The sequence below is a fragment of the Vidua macroura genome, chromosome W (assembly GCF_024509145.1).
Source record: "Vidua macroura isolate BioBank_ID:100142 chromosome W, ASM2450914v1, whole genome shotgun sequence".
In the NCBI taxonomy this organism is placed as follows: domain Eukaryota; kingdom Metazoa; phylum Chordata; class Aves; order Passeriformes; family Viduidae; genus Vidua; species Vidua macroura.
In genome coordinates, this window is record NC_071610.1 from 6,453,840 (window position 1) to 6,473,834 (window position 19,995).

General features: G+C 41.5%; 1 protein-coding gene across 2 annotated transcripts in view; it reads left to right on the forward strand.

Moving 5' to 3' along the window:
- Window positions 1-19,995, forward strand: part of LOC128821385 (guanine nucleotide-binding protein G(q) subunit alpha) — a 239,715-nt gene that overhangs the window by 213,067 nt on the left and 6,653 nt on the right. For both annotated transcript variants that reach the window (XM_054002371.1, XM_054002372.1), the window contains one exon: window positions 19,046-19,199. In XM_054002371.1, coding sequence (XP_053858346.1) covers window positions 19,046-19,199 — 154 coding nt within the window. The remainder of the gene's footprint in view (window positions 1-19,045; window positions 19,200-19,995) is intronic.

A 19,995-nucleotide genomic window follows, 5' to 3' on the forward strand; every position in this document is an offset into this window, starting at 1 on the left:
ATCTGACAGAAAACTCCAAAGCTATATTTGATAGTACACACTAAAATCTAACAGACACTCAAAATTTATGTTTCAACACTGAGTAAATGAGTTAAATCCACACAGGCAATTTGAAGAAAAAGATGGGGGAAAAAAACCCCAAAGCATCTGATTCATGACTCCTGAGTCATATCATTTGTGAGCTGTATTTCCTCTGGGGAAGTGTGAGAAACAACTGCCCACTTATAAAATTTCAAAGGTTTATTAAACCTTAACAAAAATTAAAACAGACCGAATAAGGAAAAAGTTTTCAGCACTGGGAGTCTCCATGACTACCAGCCACATGCTCATCTGCAAAATGGATGCTCTGCCTTTTATACCTGTCCTGGGTTGACTATATGATGCTTTTATCCCCAATCGTCTGTTCTGTTCATGCTAAATAATAAGTTTTGCACCTTTAAAAATTGTTCCAAGAGTGAAAAGGGGAGAGAAGAAGCACACAGTTTGTTTTCAGAAACTGCACTCACTCCTCCACATTCCTGCTCCTGGACTGTGTTGTCTACAGATAGATAGACAGCGGGACAGAGGTCTTCTTTGCTTTTAGTTAGTTTTAGTTAACTGAGGCAAAGAAGTTCCCTAGACTGTGGGGTTTTTTCCTTTTCTTTAGACCTGTTTAAAACTGCTCTAGACTAAACACCCAGAAGAGCAGTGGCAGCTCGCACCTGTGGCCCAGCAGGCCGGGCCTGGGCTGTGGCATTTCCAGTGCCGGAGGTACTAATAAGAGACTAAGTGAGCTGAGCTGCAACCCATAAAAGGGACTTTCTAAGTTTGTCTCTCTTTTAGAGCGGCAAGAGGTTTTATTGTTTAATATTGTTTAGGTTTTCTTGTTTAATAAACATTTTTTTCCACTTTTCTCCAAAGAAGTCTTTTTCCCAAACCAGTTGGGGGAGGGGCCAATTAAATCTGCTTCCTAGAGGAACCCCTTTGAAGGTTCTCTCCCAAATTTGCCCGGAACCAAGACAAATACATTTATTGGTGCTCAACATGGGGCCAAGAAAGTGAAAAAAACCTTTAGTAATTACATGCTAGTTGTGCTTAGTCTGTAGTGAATTAAAGCAGTCAGTAGCCATGTTACTTAAATTCATATCTCTCAGAGTAGAAGCCTTCATATAGTTCTAGTCTCTAAACTTTTTTAAAGTTTTAATACTGTTGTGAATAAAGACAAGCCAATCCGAATTAATAATTAGGAACTAAATTTATTTGCGATCGCGTAACAATTTAAAGTCTGAATTCGCCCACAGTCTACAGAGCAGCTCTGGCTGCAAACCGACAGTCAGTGCCTCCATCCGGTTTGCGCACCATTGTATTTCTGCAGAGGGTTTTTATACTTTTTATTCCACCTTTGGCTATAAGTCATTGTGGCAAGCTGCATATTCATGCAGTCTTCTCTCACAGAGAAGGCATTTTGGCCGCTGATGTCTTCTGAGCAACAGATCATCAGCTAGTGATGAGTCCAGATGTCCCCTCTTTGTCTTCTTCTCCTGATGTTGAGTCTGGGTCCCCGGCCTCAATGCCACCTGCCTGTGATTTGCTTGGGTGTGACCTAATAGCCAGCTTTTTGCGGTCATTGTTTTCTGCTAGCTAGGGCTTTTTTAAAATGCTAATTAGGTGCCTGGCAACTTAATCTGTGAATTAACATTTATAACTACAGTTTATTACATGCACCCCCAACTGCACGAATTACATATAAAACAATACCTTTCTAGTGAGACAGTAAAAATCTAACAGGGTAGAAATCCGTTTGGATTTAGGTGAAATGTGCTGCTTTGAGCTTGCTAGCATAAGTAAAATATGCTGTTTAGTCTAGTAACTTTGCAGCACTAGTAAAACTGCCCCAGCTGAGGAGAAAGAATGTGAATTTCCAAACTGAAGAGATAAGAGATAAGACAGACACTTCGAACCTTGAAACAGACAGGGCAGAGTGACCCAGGAGTTCTTTCTGTACTTTCTGATAAAAAACTAGCTACAAGTGTAACTAGCTGTAAGTGTAAAGCGAAATCAGCAGAATGAATATGCATGAACCTATTGTGAAATTCTATGCATATGTAAACTAGTGAAGAAGAATAAAAAGGGATCAGGAGTTCTCAGGGGCACACATGTCTTTTGAAGGAGAACGATCCCCCACATGTGTCCAGCGCTATAATAAATATACCATCCCTACAAATCTTTATAAGAATTGTGGAGTTTTGATTTTTCGTCCGTGTTTCACTAGTCACTAAAATTATTTTCTTATCCAGAAATAGCTCCAGTATTATCCCTAATACGTAGTTTTTACAGTAGAAGGGCACATATTAAAATAGCTATTGTGCTAGGCTCAGTAATAATGATTTATAAAGCATTTACAAAAATACTAGAGTCTGTTCAAGATAAGTATAGTTTATAGTTTCTTTGTCCTACCCTGCGTACCAGTTCCAGTAGTATGTTTTAAGAGTTTATTGGTAATTACACCCAGTTTGTTAAAAAAAAAAAACAAAACAAAAAAACAGGGGATGAAGCTTTCCAGCCTTTCCTTTCCTTCTTCTCCTTTAAATCTGTTATGTCACTTTTTGAGAATGTTCAGTTTCCCCTAAATGTTAAAGAGACCATTTTCCTAGTATTTAATCTAATAAGCTTCCTCTATACAGTCTACAGCTTCTCTAGAATGAGGGCTAAGATGTCCAGAGGAGCTGATGAAACCCCTAACCCAGGAGTAGACCCAAGCGTGGAAAATCCTGAGTAGTGTAAAAAATAAGAAAATATGAACCAAACCCTAAAAAGAATTTCTAACTCTGTAGACTGGGATTTTCCACATAAACAAATTCAGAACCCAGCTGAGGTGGAGAAATACCTGAGAAAGAAGTACCATAATGACTCTAAAAAAAGCTCATTACAATTAGCTGAGCCCTGGCCTATGCTTATCACACACTACTAGATACTGTAGGGCGGCAGATAGAGGCAGGGGGACAGGGAGATAAATCAACAGCTACCCCAGTCACGCAGGCTGCAGCCAATACCCCAGCTACTCAGGTTGTAACTAAACCAGACAGTAACCCTAAGCCACTAACAGTCACCGCGAGAAAAAAATACACAAGCAAAACCAATCAACCAGTGACCAACAATAATGAACCAGGAAAAAGACCCTCAGCACCAATTACTAATACAAAAACCAAAGTTAAAACAACTAACACAAAATCAGAAACCACTATTAAGTCCTATTCCCTGAAAAACCTTCGTAGCCTAAAAAACGATTACACTCGAAAACCTAATAAATCTATAATTAGTTAGTTAGTCTGTCTTTAAGATACTGCAGGCAAGGCTACAATTTTAAACAGTAGTAAAACAAAACATTTAAGATCCCTGTCACATAATCCAGTTATTGACCAAAAATTAATAAAGAAAGCTGACTCTCAAAGTCTCTAAGCACAGATCCTGGAAAGTGTAACACAAAGATATCTGTGTGCAGACAATCTCTATATGCAGCAAACTCAGTAAAAAAACATAAACCAAAAAATTCAGTGCTTAAGAAAAATAACAGTAACAGAGATTGTCTTCTCAGATAATGTAAACACTGTAAATCCAAACTTAATACCATGTACATCCGTAATATAGTGAAAATTTATACAACTTAAGCCACAAAAATACCCTTCTGCTTTAGCAATAATAAAGCGAGATAACAGTAAAGAAACTGTACTTAATATAACAAAAAAGCTCCGAGCATATACAAATGCTGTACATAACCCAATACATATCAAACTCGCAGCAGTGGAAACATGTCTGCAAAAATTAAAATATAAAATAGAAAAAAATCACAAAAAACTCAAAGAAGAGATTAAAGAGAACTTTCTCCAAATCTCAGCAGTACAAATCTAAAGTTCTCGTATCCAACGCGGACGTTCCTCAGATGGAGAGAGAAGGTATACTTCACGAACTAAACTGTAGTTCTTCCTGCGTGATTACAGAAAAAACATGAGGAGATGGGATAGAAAATCTACTACTACTCTGACACAAGTACATAAATTAAAGCAAAACTCAAAAAAGAAGTTCCACCAAAAGGGAAGCAGCTCCAGTAGCCCGTAACCAAACTACTATATATAATAATAATGACGATATTTTCAATCCCCTTAAAAAAACCTCGAAAACATATGCCAAAAAAAAATAAACCAGGCTTAGAGGGGCCCTACCTCGGGCCAGGTAGAGGCTAAAAAAACCCGTGTTTTTTAGACTGTGTAAATTCATTAGCCTGACACATCTAAACCACAAGAATATAAAGCTTTAGTCCACACTAATACACAGTACACATTAATCCCATCAAGACATGTAAGAGCAAAATCTGTTTCTATTACTAGTGTGACAGAAAGATCACAAGATTTTACTTTCATAAAAGCTGAAGTAAACCTGGCTAAAAATAAATAGAAGAAACACTCTATTGTGACTAGCCCAGAGGCCCAATGTATTTTAAGCATAAACTTCCTCTGAAGTAAGTATTTCAAGAACCCAAAGGGACTCAGGTGGGCATTTAAATAGCTGCTATAGAAACAGAAAGCGTCAAGCAATTAAACACCTTACCTAAACTATCAAAAAACCCATCTGTAGTAAGACTCCTGAAGGTGGAAGAGCAACAAGTACGAATTACCACCTTAACAGTACACCACCAAAAATACCGAACAAATCAAGATACTGTAATCCCCATCCACAAAATAATCCGTAAACTAAAGAACCAAAAAATAGTCAACAAAACCCACTCACCCTTCAACAACCCCATTTGGCCTGTACATAAATCTAAAAAAAACCTGAACGCTGCTATACCAAACATACTGGAACTCCAGTACAAACTAGAGTCCAAAGCAACAAAGTAGGATGCCACTATCAATACTGCCAATTCTATTTATACTAAATAATAAGTTTTGCACCTTATAATAAAAATAAAATTGTTTACAGTATTAGATTTGAAAGATGCCTTTTTCTGTATCCCTTTGAGTACTGAAAGTAAAGAGACTGTTGCTTTTGAATGAGAAAAGGATACTAGCTCAGCTTTCTGTACCTAGATAAGGCAGACAAAGCAGGAGTCATGCAAAACAGTATTACGAGAAATGACCCTCACTTTTAAAATTTTAAAGGTTTATTAAGCCTTAACAAAAAATACAACAAAGGACTGAATAAGGAAAAATTACAGCACTGGGAGTCTCCGTGACCAGCAGCCACATGCTCATCTACAAAATGGATGCTCTGCCTTTTATGCCTTTAGCCCCTCCCAAAGTTTTGTCAGTCAACTCCTTGTCTGCCATCCATTGGTGGAGATTACTTTCTTATATCTTGATTGGAGGTCAGGTATTGTTATGCCGCGCCTCCTGGTAATAAGCCAGCCCTCTCCAAATGCCCTGACTACTGAGGCTGTTACAAGGGGGAGGGAAAAGAGGTCTATGGGGAGGGCATATTACAATAACATTACTATATATCTATCTCTTAATTGTGAGAGCCAACTATTCCATTACTCATCTATAACAGGAAGCACCACTTTTCTTAATACTGATTAGCAAACTAAAAGGTCCTTGGATTTTTACAGGTTGCTGCTGTTGAATTTTATTTGTTTAAGAGTTCAAGTCAGAGATCCCTTTTCCAATTTTTTATCAGCATTTGTGATACATGTTCATTGTCACCATCGAGTCAGAAATGACACAGATAAATTAGTGACACACTCCATGCATTCTCAGAAGGCTAATCCACTTTATTAGGAAACCCATTCCTTTTTATACTCTAGTTCACTACAGGTAGACCTGATTGATCCTCTAATTGGCTAATTAAGAAACCACCCTTTGGTAAACATATTTCCATAACACATTCCACATGTTCACAAACACCAGGTGCAGCAACTTAAGATAAGAATTGTTTATAATTATGTTCTCTGAGCTTCTCACAGCTTTTCCCAGAACAATGCCTGGGAAACTATCTGTTTCTCTCTGTGACCAGAGAGCTACCACCACAGGTCCCCCTTTTGTGTTTAAAGAGGAAGGCAGCATTTGTAGTCCTCTGCAGGGCCCTTTGCAGGAAGGAGAACAAACACAGCTCAAGGGTTCCCTTAGCAATTTGCTGGTGGTCAATCAGAACCTCAATCAGATGTTGACTTAGAATGGTCAGGGAGATTCTCTACTTATAGAATATCAATCTCTTATTGTATCATTGAAACAGGGTTTACAGTATGAGAAAACCAAATAGCAATGTCTAATGTCTCTTAGGAAATTAAATGAATGATCATTGTTTTAAAGTCCAAATAGTTGAATGTCAGGAGAAGGTCCATTCGCTGGAGATGTTGATCTTGACATCACTGAATGTCCTTCTTGATCCTGAAACAGAGAACAGCTGAAGAAGGTTAATAGGGACATCATACCATGATGATGGTAAAAGCTTCATTGACAAATTGCTTCTATATGTTTCCAGACACAGGTGTGTCTTGGTTATGAGCATGAGGAAACCTCAGAGCAAACAATGCATGTAATGAAGAAGAAACTGGCAACAATTAGGAATTAATCAGATAATGCACATAACCAATAACACATGTGACATTATATAATTATCAGGCACTATAGCACTGAACCGTCATCCCAGAGTCTCCAACAGCTGATAAACCTCAAATCAGCTGAGAGTTGCGGAATCATGTCTGGATCATGGTTCTCCAAGCTCTCCTTGAAAGTAGGCTCAGCTGTCATATATATGAAGTCAAATTGTCAAGTCAAAGTGACTTGAATACCTTTTGATGCAGAAAACATCTGGGTTTATTATCAATCATCCCATCCAGGTAGAGTCAGGGCCTGGCCACAGCCCAAGCTCTAATTGGTGGGTGTCACTTAACACATTTTAAAACAAGGCTCTTAGGAATAACTGTTATGAGTGAATGAATGGTTCAGATATCCTTTATCTTATTTCTGTATATGTGCCCTCTGGGCTTCCTGCTGGTGGAGTTCACAGGATTACCTTTTCTGCCTGTGTTTCTGTGTAAAACTGTGACCAAATTCAGAGGTACCTGAGAAAATCACTGGCATGCCATAGCAACAGCCTTTAACTCAACCAATTGGGCCGAGCCTGACTCGTGGACTTCCAGTACTTTAAGACGTCAGTGAAAACAGTGGGTCTTTGTACCTCTTTCCCCCTTTTTTTTTTTTTTTTTTGAAGGCAAGCATCGGGGCAGTAGTGCAGATGCCACCGTTCCATCCCACCAAGCACAGATCCCTGTGGTTTGTTCCCTTCCCCCAGCTTTTCACGTTAGGAGAGGGAAAGGAAGGAATGCAGAAGAGGCTGGAGAAACCAACTCCACCCCACAAATGCCGCCCCCTCCTCTCCCTGCTCCCTCCACGGCCACTGGTCCATGTTGGTAAATGGGAAGGAGGGGCTTTCTAGGGAACATGGAATTTCACCCTGGATTTGGGGTCCCTGGCACAGCCCGCACCTGATGCAGGATGAGCGAATCACTCCCGCCTTCACTTTTACTGGTCGCCCCCACCACGCAGCCTATGTCTCGGTCATCTCCCCGGCACTCCGCCCATCCCCCGCCTCTCCCGGGCATGGAACAAGCCACAGCCTTTCGGGACCCCGTTCCTTCCACCCCGGGAATGAAAGCAGGACACACGGGGCGTTCCGCGGCACAGCGGGGACCCCTTTCCCAGGGAAGGTGGTGGTCCCAGGGGGATGTTGGTCCCCAGAAAAGCACTGATCTTCAGATTTCGCAGCACCGTCAGGTCGGCGCTCAGCTGCAAGGGCACACCCCCGCTGAGGGACAGGCTCTTGGTGTTCTCTGCTGTCACTGTCCGCGTCCCTTGGCAACCTGATGGAAACAGCAGGGGGTGGTCCAGCTGGGAGCGGTGAGGCGGACTGGGGATCTTCAGCGTCACAGCTCGCGTCCCGGATGGGAGGCGGGCCGGCTGGAGGAGGCGAAGTAGGCGGGGGGTGTGGCTGGTACAGTTGCGCAGGCTGCGTAACTGGTGATGAAGGAGCTGTCGGTCCAGCTGCGTCACTTGTCGACAACAGAGGCGGCAACGCCCCCACCTGTGGTGCAGGGGGGAAACCCAGCAACGGGGCCGAGGGGCGCCCAGCTCCCACCGCTCCATCCACCTGAAGTGGGGCCGCCCCCGCCTTCAGTGGCGAAGCAGGCGGGGGAGCGGCCCCAGCAGGCGCTGCGGGAGCAAAGGGGCTGGTTGCAAGCCCCGGCACGGGCGGCCAACCGCTATCGGCGCGGCCCTGCCCATGGTGTATGGCGCGGCTTGTGGTAGTAGAACTGCAAAAGACATCCGGTGTCACACTATGACACGAAATAACTCACACAAGCAGGCCAGATGCAAAAGGAAAGAAAAAGAACCCAAAAAAGCAAACTTTATTTTCTGACTCCAGTATATATACAATAGCAAAAGTGACAGTGGATTGGAGGGTGAAACTGCCACCTCTCCAACCACACTGGTCAAATCAACAGTCCATCAATTCTCTCCACCCACAAAGAAGAACGCAAAACAATCATTGTTTATATGAACAGTGTGAGAAAATTCAGTAGAAATATCTAAATATCAGAAGGCGTAAGAAACCTTTAGAAGAACTTTAAAACTCTCAAAAGAACAGGGCGACAATCGGGTCAGCTGATCCACACGCCGCATGGAGGGGGGGAAGGAGGAGGCAATTGTCTTGTTTGCACAGGTGAAATCGAAGGGGCAGGAGCGACTGTGGCTCCAGTCGCGGCATCTGCCGACAGTGTGAAATGAACAGGGCTAATGCCTTTATTAATGTTCAGCTCTTTATTAAAAAGATCAGCTGGGCAGGGGGCTCGACGCAGAGCTCGCCCCCGCGGTCGTAGCTTTCCCAGGCAGCCGGAAGGAAGGCGGCGTGCAGAGTCGGTCACTGGAGTCCCGAGCAGCAGCTGTCCTTTCTCCTTTCCTTGTGGCACACCGGTGGCCCGAGGATGAGGAGGCGTGGTGTGCAGAGTCTGTTGCTGAAGTCCAGAACAACAGCTGTCCCCGCTCCTTCTATGGTGGCAGCACCAGGGCTCTCTGTCTCTATCTCCCTGCTTCTCAGAGCCTAATATAGTCTGTTCTTTCTTAGGTGATGGCGACGGTTAAAAGCCAGTCAGGGGATGTGTTTCCCTCTTCCTCAGCTAGGGCATTTATCTAGACTCCTCTATTGTGTTCAGTTTTTGATTTATATTCATTTTTATCTCCTAAAAATACTCCCATGATCCTAAGGGGTTTTTATTTGCATGTTAGTCCCAGAATGGCAGCGTGGAGGGGTGGGAGGCCAGGTAGTTTAGAGAAAACAAACAGAGCAATTAGCTAATTAGCATTTCAATATCGGTACTTAGCTAGAGTTAGTAGTTTTCTTTTAGTGTTGCCATGGGAACTAGGAAAGCCCTGCCCGCGTCTCTGGGGAACACCTGGAAACTGTTCATAACAGTGCCAGTTAGAAAAGAAAGCTGCTGAACAAGCAACTGCCGCACAGGAAAAGAATAAAGCCTATAATGGTGAATGGTTACCTGATATTTCAATGCCACCTGCTGTATCTACAGTAACACTACCTCCATTACATTCCATATTGGTGGGTACGGAGGCAGAGCCTGCCTGCGAGCCCATGACTCCTCCAGCCCCCCCCCCCCGATCGGAGACCGCAGATCCCCAACAATCTGTTTGTCAGTGAGCCAATCCCTGGGGCAGAATCTGACCTAGCAGAGGCCCTGGCCAAGGAGTGGAGGGAGGCTTGGGCGGCTCTGGCAAAAGAGGAAATGGGCAGAGGAGATGGGCAAGATTTGCAGCTAGCAGCAGAATTGGCTTGTCTCGTACTCTATCAGCAAGCAGCAGGCGGAGGTCTAACAGCACAGATTACGCCATTAGATTGGAAGTTACTGTCACAACTGCGGGCTACAGTGAGCCAATTTGGGGTAACTAGTGAGCCAGTTAAGCAAATGCTAGATTATATCTGGAGTACGAACATACTGTTACCAGGAGATTGCAGTGGAATTTCTAAGCTTATTTTTTCACCACATCAGCGGCTCTTGTTCAGTGCACACTGGCAGGCGGAGGTTAATGAATCCGTAGCCATGCAGAGACAACCGGGAGATCTGCTACAAGGGGTTACTATAGGGGAATTAATGGGTATAGGGCCGTACTTTCGTACAGAGGCACAAGCTTTACTGGGACCTGATAAGTGTCGAGAAGCAATAAAGTTAGCTTGTCAGGCTATAGAAAAGGTGAAAGAACCAGGAGGTTTGCCAGCATATATAGGGATCAAGCAAGAGAGAGATGAAACCTTTGGAGCATTTATTGACAAAGCAGCAGCAGTAATAGAGAGAGCCGGAGTACCCGAGTATATGCGGGGTACTTTATTGAAACAGTGTGCTTTGCAAAATTGTAATGCATCTACAAGGAGTGTGCTTAACACATTAGGAGCTAATTGGTCCATAGAAGAGGCATTAGAGAGAATGGCTACAATGCCAACGGGGCAACAGGCTTTTTTAGTTGAGGCTATCAAAGAACTTGGGCTGGAGTTACAAGAGCAGGCAAAGGCATCACAGACTCAAGTGTCAGCCGCCCTTGCGCCCCTCCAAGCATCGACAGCAGCAACTGCGGCAGCCGGAGCCACAGTAGTAGCGGCAGCGGGAGCGACTGCGGGAGCCGCAGCAGAAGCGGCCGCGGGAGCAGCGGCGGCGCGTGGACATGGGGTCGCGGGCAGCGCGCCCCTCCCCGCGCTGAGGGAGCAGCAGATCCGAGCGCAGCCGCGGGAGCCGCCTCTACTCGTAGCAGCCTGCTGTCACCTTCTCTTCTAGCAATAGGAAATAGACTCTCGGACCAGACGCCGATCCTCTCCAGCCTGCCTTCCTTCCAGAGCTTTCACATCGTCATCCTGAGGCTAGACTGCGCTAGGAAGACGACAGTACTCTACAGACTGCAGTTCAATAAGTTCGTCAACACTGTCCCCACTAAAAGATTTAACACGGAGAAAATCAAAGTGACGCTGAGCAACTCAAAGACGGTCACTTTCCACTTCTAAGATATAAGCAGCCAAGAAAAGCTGAGGCCACTGTAGAAGTCGTACACAAGGTGCACCGATGGCATCGTGTTTGTAGTAGACTCTGTTGACGTTGAGAAGATGGAGGAGGCCAAAACCAAAACTACATAAGATTACATAAAGGTTTTCTGCTTAGTGTTGTAGTCATATGTTTAAGGGTGCCCTCTGCAAGCAATTTGCATTGAAAGTGTTCTGTGTTTTTAAACTTCCGATGTTCATAAGTAGAGTGCTTAAGTAAACATTATACAGCTTTAAAAACATGTATAAAGCTAGTAACCCATAATTTCATTCAAGCTAGTTTTTTTACCTTGTTTAAAGATTTTTATGAGAGCTTAGCTACATGTGCAAGTTTTTTTTTTAATTTAGCACTTTTTTGAAATTGAATCATGTTCAGTTCAAACACTTGAAATTTTAAGTGCTGTAGATTCTTCAACTAGTAAAAGAAAGACTTTTACAAGTAAAAACTGTAAACAACATGATAAAACATGAAAAAGTAGTTTCTTAACATATAGCATGTTTTTTAGTATATAAAGTTTTTATTTTTTAAAAGTAGCCATTCATCATTATACAGTACTAATCAGGTTTAAACTGTTACTCAAAATTAGTAATTTATTTCTAAATGGTGAGTTCTATTTTCTCCTAGAATCAAAAGTCAATGAATTACAGTAAAAGAGCTATAAAGAACAACTATAGCTGCTGTAGTTCTAACCAGTGCAGCATTCTTTGCCCTATTGGTAACTTTCCTGGCAATATAACATACTTATAATGAGGTAAAAAAAAAGTTAAAATTACCAGAGCACATCTTAGATCTCCCCAAAATACCCCATTTTATTAAAGCGGTATTGCTATGTCACTTTCAAGGTATGCTTTTTTGTTGTAACTCTTATAGTATTTTGTAGTTAAGAATGTAATAATGCTTTATACACTCAAACATTAGACACTACCGGGACGGAAGCAGGAAAAAAGAAAAAGAAAGAAGAAAATTTTCAAGATAAGCCTGTGTTCTGCTTTAATTATGCTTTAAGCTGTTCTTGTTTACAGAGTGTGCAAACAGTGTTAACTAGACAAGATAGTGCTTGACAGAAAAGAAAAGGTAGTTTTTCTTACTAGTACAAAGCTTCAAGTGACTTTTTAGATACTTGGTTAGCAATTAAAAGAGCTAAAGCAGAGCCTAGATTTTTAAGACTAAGTTTAGTAGTGCTGTAGAAATTAATCAAAATATTAGAATATCGTTAAACTTTTGTTAAAAATACCAGACAAAAAAAAAAATCAAGCTTTTAACCAACAGCTGTTCGACCAAGAGATAACCAAAAATTCACTTTAGTGTCTTTGATAACTAAAAGTGACACCTGTTTGGTTTTTTTTTTATAACATCTTGGTCCCTTTTAAATAAACTAAAGTAACTTCCAGTAAAGCTTTTGTATGTTAGTTATGATAAACTTAACAGAACATCAAAGATACTAAACATGCTTACCACAAATGTGCAAAGTGTAAATCATGCAGTGCTTCAAAATAGAGCAGCCATTAATTATTTACTGCTAGCTCAAAAGCACAGATGTAAAGAGTTTAAAGAAATGTGTTGCATGAACCTTTCAGACCATTCAAAATCAATACATACTAAAATCAAAGAGTTACAGCAAAGGTTACATCACTTAAAAGAAGAAGATAGTTTAGAAATAGAAAAATAGCTTAAGAATTTAGAAATTAGTCCCTAGCTAAGAACCGTGATTATGTATGCAGTAGAGATTATAGCTGTTGTTTTGCTGCTTTTGCTAATATTGCCGTGTTTATTCAGTTACATTCAAAGGTTAGTCGAACGAGTAATTCAAAACATGTAGCAAACCAACTTGTTAGTTCAAAAAGAAAACGGGGGAAATGTGGAGAGTTTTGTAGAGGACTGGTTAAGGGATAAAGGACATGATTCAGTTTAGCTAGTTAAGCGGGCCCCAGGCCTCAAGGTCATTGTGCCCTTGAGGGCAGGTGTTATACGATAACAAGATGCGTAACCAAGGTCTGCAGACAGAAAATCAAAAGGCAGTAGCCATAGGCATGAGGAGCATGCCACCATGGAAAGTACCGAGAGGCGGGACTGATCTTCATTGTACAAACCAATAAGGAGCTTAGCTTTTGCAATATGTATGAGCCTTATCATTATAGTTATAAGTGTACTCGCATGCTTTGAATAAATGAAACTTGTTGATCATCATCGGATGAGCTTGTCTCCCGTCACTTTTCCCACAATCGTGTTTCTTCTGTTGGCAGTTGGTTGTATGGTGGAGCTTTTTCAGCATGTGTTACTTGTTTTTGTGCATCAGTGAGACTAAATTTTTCATTTTTAGGAGAATTTGTAATTATATTTAAAATCTCAGGGCAATTCAGTTTTCTATTATGGGCACGCTGTGTGATGAGAGCAATCTACTTGCTCCATGTGGCATTGGTGGCATGGTGGGTAGAGGGAACTTTTGCATTGAACATCTACCCCAGCACTGGTAGTCGAAGTGTCAGAAGGAGTTGTGCTTCAGTGCTTATTACTTCTGAGGTGGCTTGGACTCTTTTATAGGCTGCTAAGATTTTTTTTCTGTTTGAGTGTAGCTGGCTCCAGACCTTTTGTAGCTTCGACTCCAGAATCTTAGTGGTCAACCTCGAGTTTTGTTGCAGTGCAAGCTGATCTGTAGTTAGCATTAATCCAGTTATAAATAAGAAATCCAGCCCAGTTCCATGAACTAGCCTCTGGGTTGACTGACAGAGGTTCCAACCAATAACAACTCTCCTAAAATGCAAGTATTTGATTGGTTCAGAGTCTGGGGAGTGCAGAGACCAGACCAATGTCTGTGTAGCACTGGGAGTTTTTGAATTGCCTATAAAAGGTGGTAGGAAACAATAAACCAGGCTGTTTGGCTGATGAAGCACAGGAGGTCTGATGTCTGTTAAGTCTCAGACATATGAACACCAATGAGTCAGAGTTTCACCAGGCACCTTCTGCCAAAGGCTTCAGGACAAGCCATTGTTGTTCCTGGCTGCAGAGTAGAGCACGTTCTTTACATCTGGTCCTGTCTTGACTAGGCCAAGGACTACTGCATGAGTGATCTCCTGCTTGATCTGGGCGAAAGCTTGTTGCTATTCAGGGTCCTATTGGAAAGTGTTTTTCTTGCGGGTAACTAGGTAAAGAAGGCTCACAATCTGGCTGTACTCTGGAATATCCATTCTCTAAAATGTTATGACGCTTAGGAAAGCTTGCATTTCCTTCTTGCTGGTCGGTGGAGATATTGCTGTGATCTTGTTGATGACATCAGGCAGGACTGTGACATCGTCTCTCTTACTACTTTACTCCCAGGAACTGGATTTTTCAAGCAGGTCCTTTAACTTTACTCTTCTTGATGGTGAAACTGACTTTTAGGAGAATCCTGATGATTTTCTCTCCTTTCTCAAACACCTCTGATTCCATGTTCCCCCACACAATGATGTCATTGATGTACTGCAGATGTTCTGGAGCCTCACCCTTTTCTAGTGCAGCCTGAATCAGTCTATGGCAGATGGTAGGACTGTGCTTCTCCTCCTGGGGCAGTCGGTTCTAGGTGTACTGCACTCCCCTCCAGGTGAAGGCAAACTAAAGCCTGCACTCTGCTGCCAGAGGAATGGAGAAAAATGCATTGGTAATGTCAATAGTGGAGTACTACTTTGCTGCCTTGGACTCTAACTCGTACTGGAGCTCTAACATGTTCGGCATAGCAGTGCTCAATGGTGGAGTCACTTCATTCAAGGCACAATAGTTTACAGTCAATCTCTGTTTTGTTTCAGATTTGCACACAGGCTAAATGGGACTGTTGAAGGGTGAGTGGGTTTTGCTGACCACCCTTTGGCTCTCTAGCTTACAGATCATCTTGTGGATGGGGATTACGGCATCTCGAGTTGCCCTGTACTGTTGGCGATGCATTGTTGAAGTGGCAGTTGGTACTCGTTGCTTTTCCCCCTTCAGAAGTCTTAATGCAGATGGGTTCTCTGATAGTCCAGGCAAGGTGTTTAATTGCTTAACACCCTCTGTCTCTACAGCTGCTATCCTAAATGCCCACCTGAGTCCTTTTGGGTCTTTGAAATACTCACTTCGGAGAAAGTCTATGCCCAAAATGCATGGCTCCTCTGGGCCAATCACAATCAGGTGTTTCTTCTACTTATTTCTAGTCAGGCTTACATCAGCTTCTACTAAAGTAAAATCTTGTGATCCTCTTGTCACACCAGCAATAGAAACAGATTCTGCCTCCACATGTCTCGATTGGATTAATGTGCGCTGCACACCAGTGTTGAGCAAGGCCTCATATTTTTGTGGTTCTGGTGTGCCGGGCTAACGAATCTACACAGTTCAAAAAACACAATTTTCCCTAGCCTCTACCTGGCTAGAGGCAGGACCCCTCTAAGCCTGGTTATCCTTCTTTCTCTGGGCATATGTCTTGGAGGTTCCTTCAAGGGGTTTGGACATATCATCATATCTGGCAGTTTGGCTTCCGACTACTGGAGCTGCTTCTTTTTTGATGGAACTTCCTCTCTGAGTCTTGCTGTCTTTTAATTCAAATGACCATTGTGCCAGAGCAGTAGTAGATTTTCTATCCCATCTCTTAATATTTTTTCTACAGTCACACAGGAAGAACCACAGCTCAGCTTGTGGGGTGTACCTTCTCTCCCTATCTGGGGGATGTCTACGTTTGGTACTAGAACTTCTGATATGTACTGCCAAGATTTGGAGAAAGTCCTCTTTAATCTCTTCTCTGAGTTTCTTGTAATTCTCTTTCATCTTATCTTCTAACTAACTAATTATAGATTCATCAGTCATTGAGTGTAATCTTTTCTTAGGCCACGAAGGTCCTTCAGGGAAAAGGACCTAATAGCAACTTCTGATTTCGTGTCAGTTGCTTTGACTTTTGATTTTGTATCAGGAGGTGGCTTTGACAGTCTTTCCCCCGGATCATCATCGTCTACTGGCCGATTGGTTTTGGTTGTGTGCTTTTTTCCTGCGGCGACTGCCAGTGGCTTAGGTTCACTGTCTGGTTTAACTGCTGGCTTAGGCTCACTGTCTGGTTTAGCTACAACCTGAGTGACTGGGGTGTTGGCTGCAGCCTGAGTGACTGGGATAGCTGCTGATATATCTCCCTGCCCCCCTGCCTCTATCTGCTGCCCTACAGTATCTAGCAGCATGCAATAAGTATATGCCAGGGCCCAGCTTATTGCAATGGTCTTTTTCTCCTTAGAGTCATCATGGCAGTTCTCTTCCAGATATTTCCCCACCTCATCTGGGTTCTGAATTTGTTCACGTGAAAATTCCCAGGCTGAGGGATCAGAAAATTCCTTCAGGGTTTGGCCCATATTTTCTCATTCTCCACATTACTCAGAATTTTTTACGCTTGGGTCTACTGGGTCAGGAGTCTCATCAGCCTCTCTGGAAATCTCAGCCCTCACTCTAGACAAGCTGCAAACTATATAGAGGAAGTCTACTAGATTAAATACCAGGAAGGTGGTCTCTCTAACATTCAGGGGAAACTGAACATTCTCCAAAAGTGACGTAACAAATTCAAAGGAGGAAAGGAAAGGTTGAAAAGCCTCATTTTCTGCTCCTCCTCTAACAAACTGGGTGCAATTATTAATAAATCCCTAAAACATGCTATTGGAACTAGGATGCAGTGTAGGACAAAGAAACCATAAGCTATACATATCTGGAACAAACTCTAGTACTTTTGTAAATTTCCTATAAATCATTATCACCACACCCAGCACAATAGCTATTCTAATCCATGCCCCTTTACTGTAAAAACTACATGTTAGAACAATACTGGAGCTATCTCTGGATAAGAAAATAAGCATGGGGACCAGAAAGGTATTAAAACCTCAAAAAAGCCTAGGGACCAGAAACACATGAAGGCTTCCACCCATAGAGACTATGAATTCAAGCAACATGGCTACTGACTACTTTATCTCAATACGGAGTAATTACAACTAAAATGCAATTAGTACAGTTTTTTTCCTCACTACAAGAAAGACATTGAGGTGCTGGAGCACATCTAAAGAAGAGTAAGGAAGCTGATGAAGCATCTGGAACATAAGTCCTATGATGAGTAGCTGAGCATAATGAGTGTTTTTAGTGTGGAGAATAGAAGGCTCAGGGGAGAACTTATTGCTCTCTACAAGTGTTTGAAAGGAGGTTGTAACAGTGTCAGTCTCTTGTCCTATGTAACAATTGACAGAACAAGCAGAAATGGCCACAAGTTGCACCAGGGGAGGTTCAGGATGGATATTAGGAAATAATTCTTCACTGAAAGGGTTATAAAGCATTTGAACAGGTTGCCCAGAGAAGTGGTTGAGTCACCATCCCTTGAGGGTATTTAAAAGATGTGCAGATGTGGCACTTAGGGACATGGTTTAGTGGTAGACTTGGTAGTGTTAGGTTAATGGTTGGACTCGAGAATCTTTTAGGCCTTTTCCAAGTTAAACAATTCTATGATTCCATGTCTGAGCAACATCAGAATCTGCAAGATTCACTTTGATTTTGTTCTCTAGAAGCCTGTGTGAGGACTTAAAGAGTGCAATTACATGTCTCAAAACACTATTCCCATAAGATAAGCCACCACAACAGGAACTTGAGATAAGCACGGATGGCAAAAAGGAAGGCACTAATTCCAGGCTTAAACAGAGGTGAAGGTTTGGAATTAGCACACCGGACAAAATTCCACTGTGCAGACTGTGGGAAAGGAAACCACTGCTTACACCCATGCCAGTCCAAGTTGTGGGAACATCTGCGACCACCCCTTGGATACCTGGAACTTGGACTGTATAAAGGTGGTACCTCCAGTAGAATGACTCTGGGACCCCCACCACCGAAGACCAGGGTGAAGAACGCTGCAGGAATCCACATGGTGGTGGTATCTTTTGCTTAATTTCTTTCTCACTCTCTCTCCCCCCCTGTTCTCTTCCTATTTCTTTCTATCTCTCTACCTCACATTTACTGTTAAATAAAATTTGTACTATTGACTTTGGCATATGGTCTCCTTTGCACATTAATTTGGGCAGAGACATCTCTCACTAATTGGATCATAACAGCCTGTTTGATGGTGAAACTGTTGTTTTCAGGAGGCATCTCCTAAAAAAAGTTTCCATAGTAGCTAATCAGGCCTGTCTTAGAATTTTCAAATAATAAAGAAGTAGAGTTAATTCCTGGTTCTGAACTCAGTTTGTTCTGGCTCTGTATTAACTACATCGTGTCAGCCTAACAGTTCTTCAGAATTGTATTGAACCACACAGAATTTTACAGTGTCAGGAAGCCCTTGCAAGCAGAACTATATGCTTCACTTATTTAAATTTCCACTATCATGCAAAATGCTTTGCAGGAACAATTAAACAAGGCTTAAGTAAAGGCTAACTTGATGTTAGAAACAAATTTACCATTTGTAAGATTTTATGTCATAAGCCTTTGATTTGGGCAAATATTCTCAGGTTATCAATGAGTAAATTCTAAATTTACCTGGAACTATTTTAATGCCGATCTCTTTCAAAAAATTAAGGATTACTTGCATTTAAAGTTCAGGAAATTCATATAAAATAAATAAGGTTTTTGAAACTTGGTTATTATGTCTTGTTGTACGTTTATCTCTGCCTTGAACCACATGCATTTCAGTACCCATTAATTTGTTGGCTGATCATAGCTGTGCATAATCAATATTTACAGCAATACCTGTTACAGGTATCGTGTCCATGACCTGTGTTCTAAAGAATAATCATGCTTGAGTCATTGAATTTGCAAAAGGAAACTGCCTGCATATTTAATATACCACATACCTATGAATTGTAAATGAATCAGTTAAATCTTACATTTTGGTAAGAAGGTGGAAAATGTGAAATGGATATGTTTATCAACTAAAATGGAATTGCATTGATTGATTTTAAAAAAACCCACGTTATTTTCACAACTGCATAAATGTATCTCTTTTTTTTTTTTTTTTTTTAATTCCAGAATCGAATGGAAGAAAGCAAAGCACTCTTTAGGACAATTATCACATATCCATGGTTCCAGAATTCTTCGGTCATTCTGTTCTTAAATAAAAAAGATCTTTTAGAGGAGAAAATTATGTACTCCCATTTAGTTGATTATTTCCCAGAGTATGATGGTAAGTATATTGCCACCAGAGCTCATGCCCCATTTAAATTGCAGTAATGACCAAATGTAATAGCGTTGCCCATATTTTGCTTGGAGGTTCTTAGGACAAAGATAATCACCCATTCTTCATTAAATCTATTTTCTTCTTTACAAATTGTACTAAGTACACCAAATGGCTAGTTTGTAGCTGAATGGCTTACTGGTCATGTTTTTTAAAAAAATATATGAAAAGGAAAATATGATTAAGAATAACAGTTTTTAATGGTTCAAATTTTTAAAGTCACTGAAGTCTTGTGGAACTTCTTAGATTGCTAGGAATTCATCTTATACCTCCATTAATAGTGGACAAGATGGCAGTACCTTTCATGTGAAATTATTGATTCTAGATGAATAACATCATATTAGCAATGTACCTTATTCTGTCCTTGTTCATAAGTTGGGGTGAGGATTTGAACTGAAGTATAAATAATACATATAATACATTTTTCATTCTATTCAACATCTCACATACTCTTCTTTTTTAATTGGGTTTGTGTTTTGTTGGTTTTTTTTGTTTAAGGCTGGAAATCTGAAGGCAAGTCATAAATTCTGTGTGGCTCTCAGATAAACCAATATCACTTCTCCCACCATTTTATTGTACCATTTCTTCTTTGTTTCCATTACTTTAATTTTATGTTACTTATATGAAATTTAATGTGCTTGTCCCTGAAAACATTATGTGGAACAAACAGCTGTTTCCAAAGAAGCCATACTTTGAGAAAGTTTTCCTGAGGTGAAAACCTAGGTATTCAAAGGTAACTGAGTGG